Genomic DNA, 22,562 nt, shown 5'->3' with positions numbered 1-22,562 from the left:
ACATAGAAATTAATGTTGTGTATTTGTCTGTATAAGATTACCCTTTTTAATGTAATCAGTGTTCTGTTGGCTTTAAAAAATATATTTTTGCTAAGTGGTATTGTTCAGAATAATGTTTTACATATATATGATATTCCTAGTAGCATAATTTAAATTGTCTTCATTTAAATTTTTAATATGAGCTGCCCTATGTACTAGCGATAGTATTTGAAATTTTTGTTTTTCTCTTCAGGTAGAAACATTTAATTGTAGTAAAATAAAGGATAATGAAAAGGAAGAGGGCTTCTTTTATTTCAGGTATTTCTCAAATTATTTTTGTAATTTGTTAATGAATAATTGTTATAAATTGATTATCTTGAAAATATTTCTTCCCACTCTGGGAAAATATTCCATGAAAGTAAGTTTAGGAATTACTGATTTCCATATAATTTTATTTTTAGTTCTTTACATGGAAGAAAGGCCAAAAAACACCTGTTAACTATGTGAGCTACTGTTTTCTGTATGTATTAGTGTTCATAACTATCTTATGTAGAGAGAAAAAAATAATCTCTATGTTATCATAGAGGATACTAAAAATTGTTCTGAATTTTACTGTCTTAGTCAGCCACTTTTCATGTACCAGGCATTGTGCTTAGCTGACACTGGCATTAAAAAGAAATCCAAAAATAGTCCATGCTGTCAAAGACCATACAGTTGAATGGAGGAGACAACATTTAAATATCTAAGTACATACAAGATGTAAAGGGAGTAGATGAAGAAAATCTGAAAGAGCAAGGTATTAGCAAGTTGGGAGGACCAGGTAAGACCTGCAGAAGGTGGGATTTGAGCTGAGTCTTAAAGGAAGCTAGAGATACTTTTAAGAGATGGAAGTGTGTGGGCATATAGGTAGCACCTCAAACATTCTGTTATATTGGGAGACAGTGCAAAAACACAGAGGCATTTGATGAAAGATTGTAGTCAAGTACCTTCAGGGAGACCAGTACAAATGGATTGGAGAGTGCTGTGGAGACGGGGGAACAAGAAGGATTCTAGAGTGGAAGGGAGGGGCTAGGTTATGAAGAAATTATTTAAATGACATGGGAGTTGATATTTGATCTTGGAGGCACTGCGTGTGGTGTGTATGAGACTCGATCAATACCATGATTTAGAAAAATAACTAAAACAGGTGAGTGTGGGGTGAATGGAGGCAGGGGGGTGGGGAGGAGGATGGGCAGGGCAGCTTGAGGCAGGGAGACTAGTTAGAAGGCTGTTACTACATTGGTCTAGGTTGAGAAGTATAGGAGCCTGAATTAAGATTGTTGTTGTATGAGTGGAGAGAAGAGGGACATAAATGAGAGATACTGTAAAGAAGACAATATTTGATAATCGATGGAATAGGAGACATGCGTGAGAGTGAGAAGTCAGGTATGACACTGATGTTGTGAAGCTTAGTTGATGCACTGGAAGGATGTTGGCATTCTCAGCAGTAATAGGGAAGTTTAAAGGAGGGGTGAAGAGTTAGCAAGAAAAGATATGTTAAGTTTGATACACCTATAGGCTGTCTAGTTCTAAAGGTCTAAGGTGCAGTTGGACATGAGTGACTAGCTGAGCAGAGAGACTAAGGCTACACATTTAGGATCTGGGAATCATCAGTATAAAGATGATAATTGAATTGATGGGAGCTGATGAGATCAAGTGAGATAGAACGAAAGAGAAGAGAAGTTGAAAGATAATATAATAGAAAAAGTGGCATACTAGTGATTAGGAGCCTGAGCCTTTCCTCCTTGCCTTGGAAAAGCATTTTTATAAAACAGGTTGTTAGTACATTAGTACAGATTGTTAGTACATTAATTAGTGCAGTAGGAAAAAAAATGGTAGTCGATGTTTAAATTAGGTAAGGTACGCTAGTGTGACTTTTTTTTTTTCTATATTAAGGAGTTCTGAAAATGCAAACTCTGGAGGAAAGGTAAGAAACAAAATAGGAGAGAGCAAACAAATCCTATGACTTTAAGAAGTACAAACATTCATTAGAATAATCAAGGGATTTTTTGTTTGACAAGAACATACTAGCAGAATTTAAAATCACAGAAAGAATTTTCTAATTTATCAAAACTAATCAGCCTATTTTTTCAGTTTTCTGTTTTTCAGTATTGATTTTCACAAGAGCTTGAATTACATATTTTCTCCCCATTTCTACCTTCCCCCCACTCCAAGATGGCATATATTCTTGTTGCCCCATTCCCCAGTCAGCCCTCCCTTCTGTCACCCCACTCCCCTCCCATCCCTTTTCCCTTACTTTCTTGTAGGGCAAGATAAATTTCTATCCCCCATTCCCTGTATATCTTATTTCCTAGTTGCATGCTAAAACTTTTTTTTTTTGAACATCTGTTTTTAAAACTTTGAGATCCAAATTCTCTCCCCTCTTCCCTCCCCACCCACGCTCCCTAAGAAGGCAAGCAATTCAACATAGGCCACATGCGTATCATTATGTAAAAGCCTTCCACAATACTCATGTTGTGAAAGACTAACTATATTTTGCTTCTTCCTGTCCTATCCCCCTTTATTCAATTTTCTCCCTTGACCCTGTCCCTTTCTGAAAGTGTTTGTTTTTGATTACCTCCTTCTCCTATCTGCCCTTCCTTCTACTGTCCCCCCTTTTTTATCTCCTTCCAACTTCTTTCCTGTGGGGTAAGATACCCAATTGAGTGTCAGATCTGATGAGAGCAAGATTCGCTCATTCCCTCCTCACCTGCCTTCTCTTCTCTTCCTACAGAACTGCTTTTTCTTGCCATTTTCATGCGAGATAATTTACCCCATTCTATCTCTCTCTTACTCCTTCTCTCAATATATTCCTCTTTCATCCCTTAATTTTATTTTTTTAGATATCATCCCTTCATATTCAACTCACCCTGTGCCGTGTGTGTGTGTGTGTATGTGTATTCCCGTCAGCTACCCTAATACTGAGGTCTCATGAATTATATACATCATCTTTCCATGTAGGAATGTAAACAAAACAGTTCAACTTTAGTAAGTCCCTTATAATTTCTCTTTCTTGTTTACCTTTTCATGCTTCTCTTGATTCTTGTGTTTGAAAGTCAGATTTTCTATTCAGCTCTGGTCTTTTCACTGAGAAAGCTTGAAAGTCCTCTATTTTATTGAAAGTCCATATTTTGCCTTGGAGCATGATACTCAGTTTTGCAGGGTAGGTGATTCTTGGTTTTAATCCTAGCTCCATTGACCTCCAGAATATCATATTCCAAGCCCTTTGATCCCTTAATGTAGAAGCTGCTAGATCCTGTGTTATCCTGATTGTGTTTCCACAATACTCAAATTTTTTCTTTCTGCCTTCTTGCAGTATTTTCTCCTTGATCTGGGAACTCTGAAATTTGGTGACAATATTCTTAGGAGTTTTCTTTTTGGGATCTTTTTGAGGAGGCGATCGGTGAATTCTTTCAATTTGTATTTTACCATCTGGCTGTAGAATATCAGGGCAGTTTTCCTTGATTGTTTCTTGCAAGATGATATCTAGGCTCTTCTTTTGATCATGGCTTTCAGGTAGTCCAATAATTTTTAAATTCTCTCTCCTGGATCTATTTTCTAGGTCAGTGGTTTTTCTAATGAGATGTTTCACATTGTCTTCCATTTTTTCATTCCTTTGGTTCTGTTTTATAATATCTTGATTTCTCATCAAGTCACCAGCTTCCACTTGCTCCAATCTAATTTTGAAGGTAGTATTTTCTTCAGTGTTCTTTTGGACCTCCTTTTCCATTTGGCTAATTCTGCCTTTCAAGGCATTCTTCTCCTCATTGGCTTTTTGGAGCTCTTTTGCCATTTGAGTTAGTCTATTTTTTAAGGTGTTACTTTCTTCAGTATTTTTTTGGGTCTCCGTTAGCCAATCATTGACTTGTTTTTCATGGTTTTCTCGCATCTCTCTCATTTCTCGTCCCAATTTTTCCTCTACTTCTCTCACTTTTCCAAATCATTTTTGAGCTCATCCATGGCCTGAGACCAGTTCCTGTTTTTCTTGGAGGCTTTTGTTGTAGACTCTTTGACTTTGTTGACTTCTGGCTGTATGTTTTGGTCTTCTTTGTCACCAAAAAAAGATTCCAAAGTCTGAGTCTGAATCTGAGTGCGTTTCTCCTGCCTGGCCATATTCCCAGCCAACTTACTTGACCCTTGAGTTTTTCAGTGGGGTATGACTGCTTGTAGAGTAGAGAGTACTTTGTCCCAAGCTTGAGGGCCTGCGCGGTTGTTTTCGGAGCTATTTGGACACAGAAAGCTCTGCCACACCAACGCTCCTCCTCCCCCAAGAACCGCCAACCTGGACTGGACTCAGATCTAAACTGGCTCTGCACTCCCATTCAGATCCACCACTTAGTTCCTCCCACCAGGTGGGCGTGGGGCTGGAAGCAACTGCAGCTGTAGCTCTGTAAGCAGCCTCAGAGCTGCACCACTTCCGCTGCCCTGGGGGTGGTGGCTGAACCGTAAACTCCTTTCCCCGCTGTCCCAGCAGCTTTTCCCACTAACCTTCTCTGTTGTCTTTGGTGTTTGTGGGTTGAGAAGTCTGGTAACTGCCACAGCTCCCTGATTCAGGGTTGTAAGGCCTGTTCCGGCCGGTTCCTGGTCTGGTTGGTCCAGGCGCAGCTCACGCTGGGCTCTGCTCTGCTTTACTCCCAGTTCCGTGTGATAGACCTTACCCAGCAACCATCCAGGCTGTCCTGGGCTGGAGCCCTGCTTCTGTCTCCCATTTCGTGGGTTCTGCAGTTCTAGAATTTGTTCAGAGCCATTTTTTATAGGTGTTTGGAGGAACCTGGGGGGGAGGTCATGCAAGTCCCTGCTTTCCAGCTGCCATCTTGGCTCCGCCCTCCAGTTTTCTATTTTTCTACAACCTGGACAAGAACAGATATTTCTACTAAGAAAAATGGGAGGGAGCATTTTGAGAATCACAGTGTATCAACTAATATTCTTTTACTCAATTCCCTTTTATGGATTTTAGAAAAAGAAATACATAAGCCCTAAATTTCTCCCATATTTAACTTTGAAATATTTTATCTTTTTAATTAAGGGATAAAGTGATTCCAAACAAAGCGGGCAGTTACTGCATCCAGTTTGCCTGTATGGTCGACAAATCTTCTGTTCTCAACAGTGACCAGGTTTGTCTTTAGCTTTTCCATAGTACAATATGATATGCAAGCTGACTGAAGACTGAAATTTTGGTATTAACCTGATATTCTGATTCTGTCAATGTATATTTTTTGTTAATTATCAGTTTTAAAAATACTTTTAATTTAGAAAATGGCAAAAATATACTTTAGATTAAGTTATATATGTCCCATTTTATTTTATTTGATTCAAAAGGCACATTAGAATTATGGCTCTCAGTGTCATGAATTTTAAGCAATATTGATGGAGCAACTACAATATATAGAACTCTGCATATATGTAAATATTATATGCGACATTTTAAAAAAAATTCTGGTTAATAAAAAGTTCCAAATAATAGACTTCTGGATAGAATTTTAGTTTACTTCCTATATTGTAAATAGTTGAAATGTAATGTGATTAAGTTAATTTTTAAATGTTTTAAAATTTACAGTTTTCCCTAGTTAGTAAATACTAGAAACATAAGCTTTAGGAGCCTCTTGTCTTAGTACATTAATTTTCAAAATAAGTTATTAGTTTTTAGAATGTGATTTTGTTTTTATGTTTTGGTGTCAGTCATTTTATTTTAGTCTTTTTTTTAAAAAATATTTTAGTTGAATAAATATCTTAGAATGTCAAAAAAAATAGGTTATAAGCCATCACTTCATTTCTTAACTGTAACATATATGAGCATATTGTTAATGAGATTGTTTTCCTTTTCTAAGATTTTAGTTGATGTCGTACCCAATGAACCAGTCAAGTTAGTTCCTGAATGTCTACCATCTACCCCAGCTGTTTCTAATGTTCCATCTGTTGCCAATAGGACCTTAGTCAAAGACCTGTGCCTCAACATTGTGGTAATGTTTTCATTTTATAAATTTATCACAAAATAATTACATTTGTTTTGATGTTAGATATGTTGAGAAGACTCTGTGAGGTTTTTAGACTAATAGAGTATCATTTTTCTAAGAGAGCAATTTGATGATGTTATGATAGTTGAGTGACTTCTGTTTTTGATTATACATTCTTGGACATAAGCAATCTAAACTAGCAGGTAATTCAAAAAGCATTATGTTTGATTTGATAAAAGTGGGATTTTGGCAAACTTAGCATGGTAGCTATAGTCATTCTTGATTTATCCAGAAGTAAATTATTTGCTAATCTTAATTATCTTGTTCAGAAGAACTAAGAGCAGACATGTTGAGGGATGGAAAAACCTGACGATCCAAAAAAAGACATTGTAAAGTTTATGCACAAAACTCAAATATTTCATCATAGGAGAAACTCTTACTGAAAGTTTATTTACTATATGCAGTGCTTTGCCCCCCCATGGAGATTTAAAAATGTATGGGTGTGGGTGTGTATAATTGAATGACTTTTATTTAGAAACAATTTTGATTAACTATGTGGTTTTCCAGTCTTCAGCAAATTATAAAGCACCAAAAGCTATGAGTTGGTCATGCTGATGCCAGTTCTAATGGACAGCAATGGAAGAGACAGAAAATCCCATCAAAAAAGCATGAGAACTGAAAGAGCCTCATAATTTATAGGCATTTAATGTATGTAGGGATATAAAGACCAGTATACCTCAGTAGCTCTTGAGGATGTAACCATATTTAACTAAAATAATGCTTGTGTTGTAAATGATAAATTTTTGAAGGATTTTCATCCCAGATCATTAAAATTACTCTCAGAAGTTGATCAGTCATAAACCTCAGTAATTTAAAGTATCTACTTGTGTACAACAGTTCATTTTGCAGTAATACTGTTGCAATAATCTGGTATTGCAGAAGCTCATGTTAATATTTGTATGAATTTGTTGAGCATGTATAACTTGAATTGGAAGAATCCAAAAGTATTTTGGCGTAGATAGTTTGCCTTAAAATGTTATCCAAGCATTTTGCACCAAGATAGAATAATTAGTTATTCAATATTTAGTATTAAAGTTCATCAGTATCAGTTCTAGATTATTAATGATAGGGAAGAGTGATTCATTATATTCCTTAAGCCTTTCTTATCTTTCTTTATGTTTATATTTCTACCCTCAGATTCATTTGGGGTTCAAATAAAACTTTATGAAAAATCCTCAAGCCCCATACTGTGAAGACCTGGGTCAGGAACACCTGGAAATTTGCCCAATATCCTGTTTTTTTCTTGATGTTAGCAGAATTATTGCTTATAATATTTTAATTGTGAGCAGAGTTGTGTTTTGCTGCATAGCTGATTATTACTTGTCTTTTTTTTTTTTTTGAAAGGGGGAAGGCAGGGCAATTGGGGTTCAGTGACTTGCCCAAGGTCACACAGCTCGTGCGTCAAGTGTCTGAGGTCATATTTGAACTCAGGTCCTCCTGACTCCAGGGCCGGTGCTCTACTCACTGCACCACCTAGCAGCTGCCCTGATTATTACTTATCTTGAGGGCAGAAGGAGATAATTCAATTTTAGCTTGAAGGTCTGTCCTAATGACTAAGTCTGTCCTGATGGCTAAAATTGGTTAAATGAGAGGGAGTTTAAATAGACCTGAGTGCTTCATGAGAGTAAGAGTTATCACAGGTGATAATTTATGTCACTTCCACAAACATACCTTAAGTTCCTGATATGTGGAGGATACTGTTTGCTCATCTTTAAGGATTCAAGAGTCTCTGCCTTCAAGAAACTTAACTTTCTATCTTAGAAACCTTAGCCCTTTGGGGGTTGTGGAATAAATGGTTAGATGTAACTGAATAAGAACCATTTGGAAAGTTAAGGACACAAGATCTTTTTCTTTAATGAAAGTTTTGTTTTTGTGGTAATACATAAAGCAGCTCCTAGCATTTAGCTGTCCTTGATCCTGGATTAGAGTCATTTATGCCCTATTTAATTCACTGTTGAATGCAACATGCAAAAATGTTCACAAATTTTATGCTACAGCTTGCTAGTACTATTGGTGTTTTTCTTACAAAGTCTTCAGATTTCTGTAGAATATCACTTTATTTAGAGTGTGTATATTAAATATTTATGCATAACATGTATGTATGTAATAATGGCTTTGGTGCCATTTGATGTTGTATGTTACATATAGCTATTCACATTTTTTTCTGTTTTGAAAGGCTAATAACCTAATTTAGCAAGTGCAGTGTGCTTCAGTGATCCTTCTCAGTACTTAACAAATGTTATATATTAATGCAGTAATTATCAGTAGAAAAGTTTTTGTATCAGATGTTGGGTATCAATTTTATTTTACTCTTCCACATTTCTTGGCACCTAATTTTTACCTAGAATGATTGATTGTTTTAAGGTCACAGACTGTAGGGTAAGCTAAAAATTATTACTAGCATAAATATAAAGGAATTAATCATTTTATATATTTTCATATCAATATTTTGCAAATTTTTTCATAGAACTCTAAATGGGATCATGAGAGAAATGAGTCATTGAGGGACCCCTACTCAGACTCTGATCAGTATTAGTTGATTCATTATGATTTTGTAAGGGATAATGATTGTTAGCAGTTATTTTAATATATTCACCTATAATCACAATTAGTCATCTAATAATAGGTATAAGAATAAGCAGTGTACTAATCCATGTTTTGTATAAGCTACATAGGAATACAGATTCTAATGAGAGGACTCTGTAATAGACCTGAGACTTTAATGTAGTTGTTCATTTCTTGTTTACCAGCTATGGAGCTTGCTAGTGTAACTGCAAGAATGCTGGCATGGATATCTCCCTCCTGTTTTGTTCAGATTCCATGACCAAACCAAGCGTGGGTGGCATGGTACAGAAAGTGCCCCCTTGATGGAGATATATGGTAGAGCTTGTGTCTCCTCTTGCCCAGCCTAACAAGGAGCCCATCCATCTTGCGACCACCTAGTCAGCAGAGATACTCCTTGCTTTACCTTGCTGACATCATTTTTGCTTATCTTTGTTTATGCATCATATGTCAACCAATGGGATTCTGTATTTTGTATAGCCACTTTAGAATGTTTAAGTAATAAATCTGCTATGAAACCCTGTAAAAATAAGGCCCTGGAAGGAGGGGGTGTCTCAGATTGTGAGGAAGGTCTGAGGCGCACTTCATCAGAAGGGGCCAGGTCCCTTTAATAAAGTGCTTTAGCTCAGAGCTCTACCTTAGTTTCTCTTTTAGTTGTTTGGGGTGATTTCTGTCCCTACAGTCATAGACTTTGAGCTGGCAAGAATTTATCTTGATCTGGCAAAGAAATTATCTTACCTTCCGCCCCCCAACCCTATGCCCTTCATTTAGCAGACAAAGACGCTCAGGCTTATGTAGGTTAAATGACTTTTTGCCAAAATGATTTTCTTTCTCCTACTAATAAATTCCAGTGGTGACCTATTAACGCTTTAGGTCACTTTTTTGGTCCTCCAGCTACTAGTGCTTTCTCTTCCAAAAGTTACTATGTATTTTCTTTGTACATATCTTTCTTTATGTATATTGTCTTTCAGTGGAATGTGAGCTCCTTGAGTGCAGAAAATGTATCACTTTTCTATTTCTAGTGTCTGGCATAGTATCAGGTACACAGTTACTTTGTTTTTTAGAATTGTTTATTAATTAAGTTCACATGGGTAGTATAGAGTAGAATGGCAGCTCTAAATTCAGTTACTCTTTCCATTCCACCACAATGCTTTTTTAACCTTAGTTCCTTGTTCTCAGTAACCCAATGAAAGAGAGCACGGTTATTGACTATATTTGGTATAAAATTAAATAAAGAAAAAGAGAAAGTAGCTTCCCAGAAGGGTGGTGCAGGATTGATGACAGTGTTAGCATTGACAGGTAAATTTAGAACCCCACTTATTTGTGTAGCATGTTCAATATCATTTTTTCCCATTGCTCTATGTTTTTGTAATTCCTTTTGAAGCTTTTGTTTTTAAATGTTTGGAGTATAAATATCAGGACAAAAGTGAATCAGTGTTCGGAGTACCATACAAAATCCAGCACCTGGGACTTGTATATCTCTATGGATTTTTATTCCCAAAAGATTGTTCTAATCAATTATGACTTTCTTTAATTTTAGGATGAACACAGTAATCGCACTGGGACTAATTTGATTGGCAAGATAATTGCTAAAATTAAAAGTTCTAATGATGAAGATACTGAGATTCCACTTTTTAATGGGAAAGTTAGAATGATTGAATTTCCATTTATCAAGGGATCAGCTGAAATCAAGGTAATTTTTCACTGATACTTTCTGAAATTTTTATTGGTGTCTTTTATTTTTTTATCACCTAAATTTCCTTCTTTATCCCTTCCTTCACCTCTCCCATTTTCCCAAATAACAAAGAACATATTTTTAAAGAAAACAAAAGGAAAAGTAGGTGAAGAGAAAAATCCATTTTTGAAAACATGCAGTGTCCCACACCTATGAACTTCCCACCTGTGTCCTCTTTGGGACCAAGATTTTTTTTTCTTGTGTAGCATTGTCTTTTGATTGTTTTGTGGTAGTATTTCTTGTAGTTTATATAGTTATATCCTCTCTCCCACCCCCCTCCCCCACATAATCTTTGCTTGATTTTGCACCAATTTATATTTTTTATGCTCCTGGGTGTTTTAGCCATTCCCAAGTCAGTGTGCATCAACGTTATTTCCAGTTCTTTGCTTCTACCAAAAAACACTGCTATAAATATATGTGTGTAAATTGGGGGTTTCTTCTTATTAAAAACTTCCTTGTGGTATATACCTAATAGTGGAACCTGACTAATGTTCCTGTCTTCCTACATCCCTTCCACCATTAACTATTCCCATCTTTTGTCTTTGCTGATTTTCTGGATGTGAGTATATCAATATTTTTTATGTAGTAATTCAGGCAATGTGTATTATTGTATAGAACGTCTAAATCAGTGAAATCGCATAAATTTTAGCTTAAATGTGTATGTATAAAATTGATACTTTTTTTTAACAACCTGAAGCAATTTCCTGAGATTTAACTACTAAGTTATAGACAAGCTGTGATCTGCATTGTTGGAAGGAGTTCTTATACTTACAAAATTATAGACATTTAATGTAGTGACATAGACTTCTTACGTGGGGAGAAATGTTATGTGAAGCTACTATTTTTAGGTAATAATTTTCTTAATAATCTTGTGATGTTGCAGTGCTATTGTTCTAATCGTTTTTGTTTTTTTTTTAAAGAATGACATAAAGGTTTTGTGTGTTTTGCAAGTGCTTTTATACCAATGATCTCTTTATTGCCAATCCATTCATTGGTGTTTTATTAAACCCTAGCTTCCTTGATCTTTCTGCAGGATTTGACACAGTTATCTTCTTGTGGGCAGGGACTATTTCATTTTTTTCCTTTATATTCCTAGCACAGCGCCTGTCATATAGTTGGTGCTTTACAAATAGTGATTGATTGACTGTAAGTTCCCATCGGATACTCTCTCATCTGATTATTTGTGACATTGCTTTCTCTTGTTTCTTCTTCTGCCTGTCTCAGTTTCCTTCCTCATGCTCTCTAAATGTAGATTTGCTTTAGTGTTCTGTCAGGGTCCTTCTTCTCTCTATGTTTTTTCTTGGTGACCTCATCTCCCATCAGTTTAGTTATCATCTTTATGGAGATGACTTTGAGATCTATATATTTAGCTCTAGTTTCTCTCTTGATTAGATCTTTCATTACCAACTGCTTAGAGGACTTTTTTTTTTCAGTGAGGAAGGCAGGGCAATTGGAGTTAAGTGACTTGCCCAAGGTCACACAGCTAGTAAGTGTGTCAGTGTCTGAGGCCGGATTTGAACTCAGGTCCTCCTGAGGGGAGGGCCTCCAGGGCCAGTGCTCTACTCGCTGCGCCACCTGGCTGCCCTTTAGAGGACATTTCTAAAGATGTCTTGTAGGGATCTCAAACTCAACTATCCAAGATGAGATTACACTTTTGTTGATTGCAATTACTTAACTTGGAGAGGATAACTCTATGATCTGTCCAGCACTCTGCGCCACATATTGCCTTTGTCACTCTTGCATCTTGTCTGTCTCTTCTCCTTACAGTCATATAGTCTATTAAATGCCAATGTTTGCTGTGAGGGTCCATCCATGAAGTTTTATTTCATTTGGGTTAATGGAAGACTGTTGTTAATGAATGAGAAAGTCATGAGATGCACAAGTCTTTAGTAGTAAGTAACCATTGCTGTTGCTGTTTCCAATTCCATTCCTTCCTAAGACTCCCTGCCAAGTCTGGTAGTCTGAGCCTACTCTTAAAAACATAAGTTATGTTCTTCTCAGCCCTCCCAGAACCGCTAGAAGATAAGCTCTTTGAAGAAACAACAACAATAACAACAACTAGAATTTAAATAGTACCTACTGTGCTCCAGGCAAAGTGCAAAACACTTTCCTCTTAAATTAAAGTCACCCCGTGGCCTCTTTTGGCACATTGATGATAAGGGTCTCCAGGTCTTCATAACATTTTTCTTTGGCCTCATCAGGGTTCATCATGGTGGGAGCATATATCTAATTTCTTTCTTCTAACATCTCTCCAATTGTTAGTGCTCTCTGTTTCAACCTACCTTGTACTTACATTACTTTGTACATACTCACATTTGTTAATTTTATGCTCTATGACATTTTTATATGTACTTGTCTCTCCCATTAGAATATGAGCTCCTTGCAGGCAGGGATTGTTTCATACTTTGTGCTTGTTTCCATACTTATAGTACATGCACATGATGGTTGATTGCATCATAGAACATAGATCTAGAGGTGGAATAGACCTCAGAGGCTATTTAGACCAAGCCTTTTAATTTTCTTGTTAGAAAACTAAGGGTCTGAGAGATTTAAGTGACTTTTCCAAGGTTGAATAACTTGAAAGTTAGGGTTTGAACCTAGGTCTACTGATATTCCAGAGTTATTCTTCTTTCTGATATTTTACATGAAGCATCTCATATTACAAAATAACTATAATTCCTAAAACATGAGATGCTTATTGTAGTTTTGAAAAAAGAGAAGACTTAGAAAATAATAAGTGACAGAACAAATATTCACCAAATGCTATGTGCCAAGCGCTTCGTTTAAACACTGGAAATCCAAACAAAAAGTGAAGCTGTTCCTGTCCTCAAAGAGGACAGGGGAGTGGATTAAGGGGAAATAATATATATTAGAGAGTTGTAGTTGAGGTTTTTTTCTGGAGAATTACAACATTTATTTGCTTCAGCGTTGATTGATGATGATCTGTTGAGAACACTCTGTCATGTCCTTACCACCAATGTGGCTCTATCATCACTGAAAAGTTGAGATGCACCATAAGTCTTTGGCCCATAAATAGCCTTCAGGGCATCATAAAAGTGCTTTGGATTGTTACTATCAGCATAAAACTGAATTTCATCTGCCTTCTTACAGAGCAAAGAATCCAGCATCTCCCTAAGCTTTGCTTGTACTTTACTTTTGGTGGAATTGAATGCTGCCTTCTTAGAGATGCATGACTTCTTTTGATGGTAAACCCTGTGCAGTTCTCATTTTTCATTTAGCAGCTTCTGAATTTTCCCATCATTTTCTTTAAACCAGTCTTGATGTTTGAGAGTGTTCTTACCTACATGAGCAAATGCAAAGCTGTACACCAGATCTCTGAAAGCTTGCCCACTCTATTTCTAACCACGCTCTAAGTACTCCACAGTGCCTGCTTCAGCTGCCTTCATGGCTGTTGTAATAAATTGTTCTCATCAGCCCATTCCACCAGGAGAAGTCTTCACATGTGTGGGGTAGACATTCCCCTAACTCACCAACAGGCTCGAGAACCCTCAGGTGCCCTCAGTCTGGTTTAGCCAGTTTGCCAAAATGGGTTATTATGATGTGACCATTGTGCATGCTACAGTGGAACTGGTAGACAACAAAGGTGGAAAGCTGCCCTAAAAGGGTCTTGGCAACCTTCACACCAGAGGTACTAGTCTTCCCTGAGCATACCCCACACTCCACCAAATCTGATAAGATTATCCATAAGGAAATGCTTCACTAATCTATTTTACCATTATCAATCTAAGAATCCTAGGGGACCTCAGAAGTCTTTCAGTTCAACTTTTGAATTCAACAAAAATTCGTTCCACCATACTTAAATGCTTCCTTTTGTTGTTTTTTCTCCCTCGAAGTTTTTCAACACTACCATCCTATTCCCCTTTCCCTCCCATCCCCCATTCAACATTCTTTTCTACCAGTAATGTTATTTTATATTAAATTTACTCAAACATCAATTGGGAATCAGTAAGAGGGAAAACTTCTTTTTTCTTCCAATTTTTTGCTGGGAAGGGGTAATTATTTTTCCTTCCCAGGAACAATGTTATTTAAAAGTTAAGTACATTTAGCCATTTATAATCTTACTATTAAGAATGTTTCTTTAAGGGGCATGTAGGAGGCACAGTGAGTAGAGCACCAGCCCTGGAGTCAGGAGGACCTGAGTTCACATTTGGCCTCAGATACTTGACACACTTACTAGCTGTATGACCTTAGGCAAGTCACTTAACCCCAAATACCCTGCCTTCCCGCCCCCCCTTCTCCCCGCAAAAGAAAAGAGAATGTTTTTTTAAAATAACATATAGTATTATCAGTTTTTAAAATTTGCCTGTTATTTTAGACCTGGGAGAATAATCATTAGAATAAAGTTATTTTTACAAAAGAACGTTTTACAAGCTAAACCAGAGTCCACAAGGATTTAAATAATATATGTTGTCTCAAAAAGCAATTTGAATTATTTTAGGCTTCATTGATTTTTTTGTTAGCATTTCAGAAACTCAGTTAATCCCATGTTTTACTAAAATTGGTGTACACCTATTTCAAACATTCACAGTACAAGTTAAGAGCCAAAATCAGTACTAAATATTGAGCAAATTATATGATTAAATATCCTGAGGAGTTGGTACAAGCTCAACATATAACCACATATTGAAATCAAAATATGCTGTTAGTATTTTGTCAGCATTCAAATAAATTGTCACAGGGAAGTACGTAGGAGTTCATCTGGTTTTTCCCAGTAACTGTGCTTAGGCCCACATTTTGTTGGTTAATTTCCTCTAACCACTAGAGGTCTCTAGGTTCACTTTTATTATGGGGTCAATCACAATAAAGTCTGTTACAAAAACTACTCCTTTATATTCAGGTTTTTCGAACAATAAATGTAGGAGTCGTTTTCTGCTCGACAAATTTTATTTCTCAGTAGATTTTATGCAACTCTGGCATCTTTTTTGGCTAAATTGTCTGGTATTTTGTTAAATGTTAATACATGTACTTTTAAATGTATTGCCACATAGGAACACTCATTGCTCAATTTTTTCTCTTTTTTCAACCACAAATATTTTCTTTTAATATATCAAGGACTTAATATTTATAGACACTATGCTTACAGCTGAGGTCTATGAAAAAGTGTTGAGAAAACAACACCTGCTCAAATGGAGTTTACACAGCTAAAGAGTAATACACATATTTCAGTGAGTTTATTGTGTGATCATTGTGGGAACTTCCACCAGATGTAGACTGCAATTCTCACATATCTTCTCATCATGTTCTATTCAGGTCTTCCCATAAATCTTTTGTAAAGGATCTATCCAGCATGCTGGAGGCCTTCCTGTTGGGTCTTTTAATATTCCATTGGTATAATTCAGGATTCAGGCTGTCATCCTTCACTCTTACTACTCAACCTCTCCGTTCACTTTTCCAAACACACATTTCCTGGGTGATACCTTTATTGCCATTTTTTGTATTCAAGTCACTTCCCACCTACTTAAGCCAAAGTGGATCAAATGTAGCCAGGATGCAGCGTCTGTATCCCTCTCTTGCCTTCAGGTTGTTTCCATTTAGTTTTTCTTGTGTAATCTGTTTTCAGTAATGATGGATTTTATTGGGAGGTACTAGCATACTAGTATATATAGTATAATATTAGCATACTAGCATTCTGCGATTTTCTATGCACTTGATACAGTGTTATCTGGAAGGTTCTAGAGGACCTCACTATTTATGGGGAATCTCTGCCACTGATGACTCTGTAGCACATCCTCTATGACAGAGGCTCTGTGGAGCATATCAGTCTCTATCTTACACTTCATTTGGCACTGTGCACAAAAAGTTATCTAGATTATATCCATTAAGGAATCTTAGATCATATTCACATATACCTGGGAGAAGACTTGTAGGAAGAGAGCGTTAAAGGTTTTGTTTTATTGTACTTAGGGAAATTTTTAAAATTATAAATATCATGGGCTATATGCCTTTTAGTCAGTCGTAATCATGTCAGCAATTCACCTAATACTTAGTAAGTATTGACCATGTGCAAAGCACTCAGGCTTGATCCCTGAGTTTAGAGTCAGGAAGACCTGAGTTCAGATCCAGCCTCAAACACTGACTCTGTGACCTTAGCAAGTCATTTTTCCTTCAGGGTTGTTGTGAGGACCAAATGAGGTGATATTTATAAACATAACTTCTTGTGTACAAATAAGGTATATAAAACATGTATAAGATGATACACAGTCATTTCGAAAGGGAAGCAACATTAACAGTGGGCATCAAGAATAGACTTGGTAGGAGGGACCACCTCCATCTGTGTCTTGAAGAAAGCTCAGTATTCTAAGAGATTGACATGAGAAAATTTAGCACTAATCAGTAAAATATTTATTAACTGCCTTTTGTGTGTCAGGCACTGTACAAAATGCTGGAGATAAAAGTAAAAGAATGACATAATTCTTACAGTGAGCTTACATTCCACATATGGGGGATGGAGGAGGACACATGAAGCATGAGATGGAAGGTCATTTATAGGAAATAGCGGTTCAATATGTCTAGAATAGAGCATATGAAATATAGATGGGAGCCAGATTATGGAGGAACTTAAATGCCAGACTATTTTATTTTATCCTAGAGGCAGAACAAAGCCATCAAAGATTTTTGAGTAGAAATGTAAATACTCTATATTTTAGAAGTATCAATTTGATAGCTGTGGAAGAGGAATAGATGGAGGGAGGGGAAGAGACAGGAGGCAAGGAAATAATAATAATGACCAGCATTATATGTCACTTTTCATGTGTTAATTCATTTGATTCTCAGAACAACCTTATGGGGTAAGTAGTAGTATTATCCCATTTTACCGATGAGGAAACTAATTCACACATAGATTGAGTGACTTGCTTTAGTCACACTGCTAGTCAGAATCCGAGGCAGGATTAAAACTCAGATCTCCTTGGCACCTAGTTTTAAAGAGAAGGAATGGGAGTGATTGACCAAATTTGACATTATTGAAATGGTCTCATAGGAAGAGCCCCAAGAAGAGGCCATTCAGTTTATCATGTAAGACATCATTGATGGGGAAAGCAGTTAAGTGGATTGTAAAGCCAGGTTGGAAGGGATTGAGAAATGTGTTGGAGGTGAGGAAATAAAAGCAACTAGACTGTGAAGGGACAAAGGACATTAGGATAATTGCTTAAAGAGGGTAGCAGATCTAGTCAATTATCGTTATTATTTTAAGAATGGGAGCAACTTGAACGTAGATAAAGCATTTATTTAGCACTTATTTGTGTGTCAGGCACTGGGTGTACAATTACAGGCAACCAAGAAAGTGGCAGCTTCTGCATTCTAATGGGAGATGACAGCACATAAAAGGGAGCTAGAAATTGGGGGAGGGGTATTGCACTGTGTAGCTGCTGGTGTAACTTGGTATGGGCCCATAATTTGGAGGCAGATACTGGTTCTAGACAGCATAAGGAGAAAACTCCCTATCAGAGCTCAAACTGGTTTCAAGAGTGGAATCTAAAACTCTTGTAGGAAGGAAGGAGGCAAAGATAATCACTGAAGTGGAGACAGTATGGTTTGGACCTGATGGCCGGGAAATCGGGCAGAGGATTTATTCCCAGCTTGTTTGTGTGACTGAAAAGGTGGTCTTCTATTAAAAAAAATTATTTGTAAAAGTCTGTCCTTATTTTCTTGACAAATGGTTATGTAGATCATTCTCAACCCTATAACATCTTTATGTGGAAATAGCTTGGTTAGTAACTGCCTAAGGGTACGGATTTTATTACTGCTTTTCTTCCTGGATAATCTCTCTCAGAATTACTTCTCCTTTCCACTGATATTTATATCTAATGTCATACCTCTCCTTGGTATCCAATTTGCCAGATTTTACTTTTTTTACTTTCTTTTACTTTTGCTTTCTTTTTTTCCTATTCTGTACCTGGAGCTGCCTGCCTCCTTATATCCTATTTTATCAGAACCGAGACTTTAAGGAAAATGAAGGTTAAGAAAAGAAATAGGAAAAAATAATGTAGGGGGAAGGGTTAGAGAACATTTATTATTATCACAGTGATAATTTTATTTTAAATTAAGTTTCTTTGGATCTCATTCTAATTCTCACAGCTTTCAGTGACTGTATTTTCACTTCCTACTTTTGCTTTGGATATTATTTATTGATACTTGTTTAAAATTACACGCACAAAACATCACTTCTGTTTTGGCTGTGAATTATTTAGTGTAGTGGCTTTGGGGCAGACTTGCTCTGATAGGAATATTTTAAATCTCATTCACATTGTATTTTTATTCTATTTTGTCATGCCTACTAAACAAAAATATTGTATTTTAATGCATCATTCAGAAATATTAAGAAAAAACAACTCTATGGGAGCCCCTCATTCAGTCACCTGGGATATAGTGTCTACTTCCATGGTAACAGTTGTAACTGTAACTCAGCCATGGGAGTTTGGGATTTTTTGTATGTTTTACCTTCTTTTCCTCTTTTGTTTGGTCTTAACCTTATGAATTTGGAAGATTTTGCTACTAAGAACACAAGCAAGGTCTGGTAATTCTGATAATATTTTGTATTTATATTTTGGAGAGAAGCAATATTTCAGTTTGGTAATTTTTAACAAGGTCATTTCTGATAAAAGATCAGTTGATTTCAGAAATTATGCATTGAAAAATCTTTTAACTTTTAGTTTATTTTTTATTAAGGGAATGCTTATGAATATTAAATCTTAAAGGCAAAAATTGTAAAACTTAAACAACTATATATTTATTATCTTAAAATTGAGTAAAATTTAACTTGTGACAGTAGATGTAGAAAAATACCTTTTTTAAACCTAGTTTCTCTTACTAGAGGTATGTATATACATATATGTATATATATATAATTTTTTTTTTTTGCATAGGATTTAGTACTGGCAGAAAATAGCCCTGGAAGGGACAGTGCTGAGTATTTTATTGTATTTGAACCTCAACTACCAGCTTTATCAAGAACATTGGAACCATACCGTCTACCATTTATGTTTTATAATGGTGAGTTTTTCAAGACAGGGATACTTAAAACTTTAATCACTTAGTGTTATTTTAATGTTCAGTATAGTTATTTCAGGTAAAATCAGGCAAATTGTGTCTGTTATTCGGTTTTATCGAAAACATTAATTTTACAGCATAAATGTTAAAATATTATTTAAAGTAAGGTATTATAATTTTTTTTTCATTAGACTTTAGGAAGCAGCAGCAGATGGCAGCACTTACAAAAGAGAGAGACCAGCTATCCCAGTCCATTGTTTTGTACCGAAATTTATTTGAGGCCAGCCATCAGCTTATTAACGAAATGAAATGTAAGTTATGTCATTCAAGTACAATTGTAAATTATTATGGGGGGATGGCAATAGCAGTTTGACAACTATTTACTTGTTAATGAATATGGTTTTGGTTATACACTTAGAAGAAAACGTAGTTTTTAGTAGTCAAACTAGGTAACTTAAGAAAACAAATGTGAGTATATTTTGACAACACCTCCACTCTTGACCCTAGTGCACTTTTAGAAATATATTCTTTAATGATCATTTTCATTTTTGTATAGCACTGACTACATAATCATTAGGTTGTTTGCTTTCAGAATATTAATGAGCCAAAGAATAAGGGCAATAATTTCTGTTATTTGTTCCATTGGTTTTTATGAAGGTAAAGCAATCATAGCTTATTAGTTAAGAATATGGCCTGTATGCATAGATCATTTCTCCTTGATGGACTTTGACTTCTTGATTATAATAGTCATGTAGTGTTTTGTATATACGTCTACCTCATTTTATTAGCTTTTGGATGTGTACCTAGTGGAAAGAGGGTGATATATGTATGTGGCTTCAGAATTAGTAGCAGAAGATGCCACCACTTTCCTAAGTCCCTCCCTTTTTTGTGTTTTGCTGTTTTGTTTTCTGGATGACTAATGTTTGAATGTTAAAATATGGATTCTTTAATATTGGTAAATGTTTTGCCTTCCCTGGACATCAAAATATCATGATGAATCTAGTTCTAGAGTACAGGACAAATATTAATATGTTGAACACACAGCTAGAACAATGTCATGATATTTTCATGTTTTAGCATCAAGCTTCAAAAACTTTAAGGCATATAAAAAATGAACAATCCCTACTAGACTGCATTCCGAGTTATTTATTTTATTTATTTCTTATTTTAGGTCAAGCCCAAGAAGCAGGGTCAAAAGAAGTCCATTTGAGGAATGAGCTAAAAAAACACCATATAAACATTCCAACACCACCACAGGTATGTGTATCAAACATAAAAAATATAATACAATTATATAATGCAGTAATACAATGACAAATATAATTTGTCAAATAAACACACATATGTTATATACACATGTGCATGTGTGTATAGTATTCTTAAATCTGAAGCTTAGAAAATGGTTTATATCATAAAATAAATATTTTTACATTAATCTGGACTTAGTCTTTGCAGTGATAAGGGCACTGATGTTTTTTTGGTTAACAGGGCGGGTATTGGTTATAGATTACAGTTGTAATTTGATCAGATGTACTAGATTAGCTTATCCAAGTCTTATGTTATCATGCTCTCAAAGAAGTTCAGTTAGCAAATATTTTAAGTCTGTACAGGATCCTAATTTATGCACATATGATTCAACAACAATAATAATCAGTACCTGTACTGATGATTAATACTGGGGTGTTAAATTACACACAAAATTACTATTGCATGATGGGACCAGGAATGGCTTTATCTAAATGGTGCCTAAGCTGAATTGTAAAGGAATATATGAATTATATGAGATATGTCATTGAGGAAATTCTAGACAAAGTGGTTGGTTTGAGTAAATAATTGGAAGTAGAAGATGGAATATTAAACTCAGTCAATAAAACATTTATTAAGCACCTACTGTGTACTATCCAGGGATGGGGAACCTGCTATCTCAAGGCTATATGTGACCCTCTAGGTCCTCAAGTGCATCCCTTTGACTGAAGCCAAACTTCGCAGAACAAATTCCCTTAATAAAAGGATTTGTTCTGTAAAACTTGGACTTTGTCAAAAGGCCACACCCAAGGACCTAGAAGGCCACATGTGGCCTATACCAAGGAAGGCAAAAGACTGTCTCTGTTCTCAAGGAACTCATAACCTAATGTGGGCAACAAGATGCAAATAACTATGTATAAACAAGCTGTTTACAGGGTGAACAGGAAATACTCAACAGAGAGAAGGTAGTAACATTAAGCTGAATCAGGGGAGGCTTCCTGTAAAAAGATGGGGTTTTATCTGAAACTTGAAAACAGTCCAGTTTTTGGGGCTATAGTAACACTAAAAGGTGGCCTATAGTAATATAGTGTCCCCTGAGAAAAGCCATATATATTGTAAATATAAGAAGAGAGAAAGAATGAAAAGGACATCTTGAAAGGCCACAATGAAAGGCAAAGGACTATGAAAATTCAGAGTACTGCCTTTCCCTTCTCCTGCCAAAGGCTCGTTCAAAACAAAGGAAGACAAATAAATTGTACATTTTTCTCATTACTTCTTTACTGATTCGGACATGTAAAATAAAAATTTGTCCGTTTTTGAAACGATAGTTGTAGTGTTTAATTGTGTGAAATCTAGCTGTTAGATGAAAGTTATCTTAAATACTTTAACTTCTTTAACATTTACCAGTTTCGTGTAGAAATATATTTCATCCTGCCTTACTAATTTGTAAACCAACAAATTCAACTTTTTTCTTAGTTCTTATGAGATTTTTTTCAAAGTAAATAAGAAAAAGGCCAACAGTGCGTACTTAAAGTGTTTAGATAAGCCTTAATGAATTGCTCTTTGAGGTTAAGTAGTTTAGGTTGGATGCCACATTCCAATTCCTTGAGGGCAGAGAAGGTTGTTTTGTTCTGTCTTTCTGTTTTCTAGTGTTAGCATAATACCTTGCATAGAGAGAGTAGGCTTTATTTTTGAAATGAACTGAAGTGTGAGTGGCTGAACCTGGGGCTCTCTGACTTCATGTCCATACTCTTGTGTGTTGGGTAGGTAACTGTAGGTTGCACCCAGATTCTGAAGGGCCTTTAATACCAGGCAGAGTTGTTTTATTTTATCTTTGGAGCAGGTATTTGACATCAGAGGACCTTTATTTCAATCTTTGCTCTGTTCAAGTGAGTTCAACAAGTCATTTAACCTCTCTAGGCCTTATTTCGGTGTCTGTAAAATGAAGGGATTTGACTAAATTAGATCGTAAGTACACT

General features: G+C 35.9%; 1 protein-coding gene across 3 annotated transcripts in view; it reads left to right on the top strand.

Moving 5' to 3' along the window:
• SMCHD1 (structural maintenance of chromosomes flexible hinge domain containing 1) overlaps positions 1-22,562 on the top strand; it is a 167,285-nt gene that overhangs the window by 108,181 nt on the left and 36,542 nt on the right. For all 3 annotated transcript variants that reach the window (XM_036755134.1, XM_036755143.1, XM_036755153.1), the window contains exons 34-40: positions 233-297; positions 5,045-5,132; positions 5,847-5,978; positions 10,135-10,287; positions 19,215-19,341; positions 19,530-19,649; positions 20,510-20,595. In XM_036755134.1, the coding sequence (XP_036611029.1) occupies positions 233-297; positions 5,045-5,132; positions 5,847-5,978; positions 10,135-10,287; positions 19,215-19,341; positions 19,530-19,649; positions 20,510-20,595 (771 nt within the window). The remainder of the gene's footprint in view (positions 1-232; positions 298-5,044; positions 5,133-5,846; positions 5,979-10,134; positions 10,288-19,214; positions 19,342-19,529; positions 19,650-20,509; positions 20,596-22,562) is intronic.

This window comes from Trichosurus vulpecula, chromosome 1 (assembly GCF_011100635.1).
Source record: "Trichosurus vulpecula isolate mTriVul1 chromosome 1, mTriVul1.pri, whole genome shotgun sequence".
Classification (NCBI taxonomy): domain Eukaryota; kingdom Metazoa; phylum Chordata; class Mammalia; order Diprotodontia; family Phalangeridae; genus Trichosurus; species Trichosurus vulpecula.
Note: the sequence above shows the minus strand (reverse complement) of the source record. Positions and strands in the feature narration are given on the sequence as shown.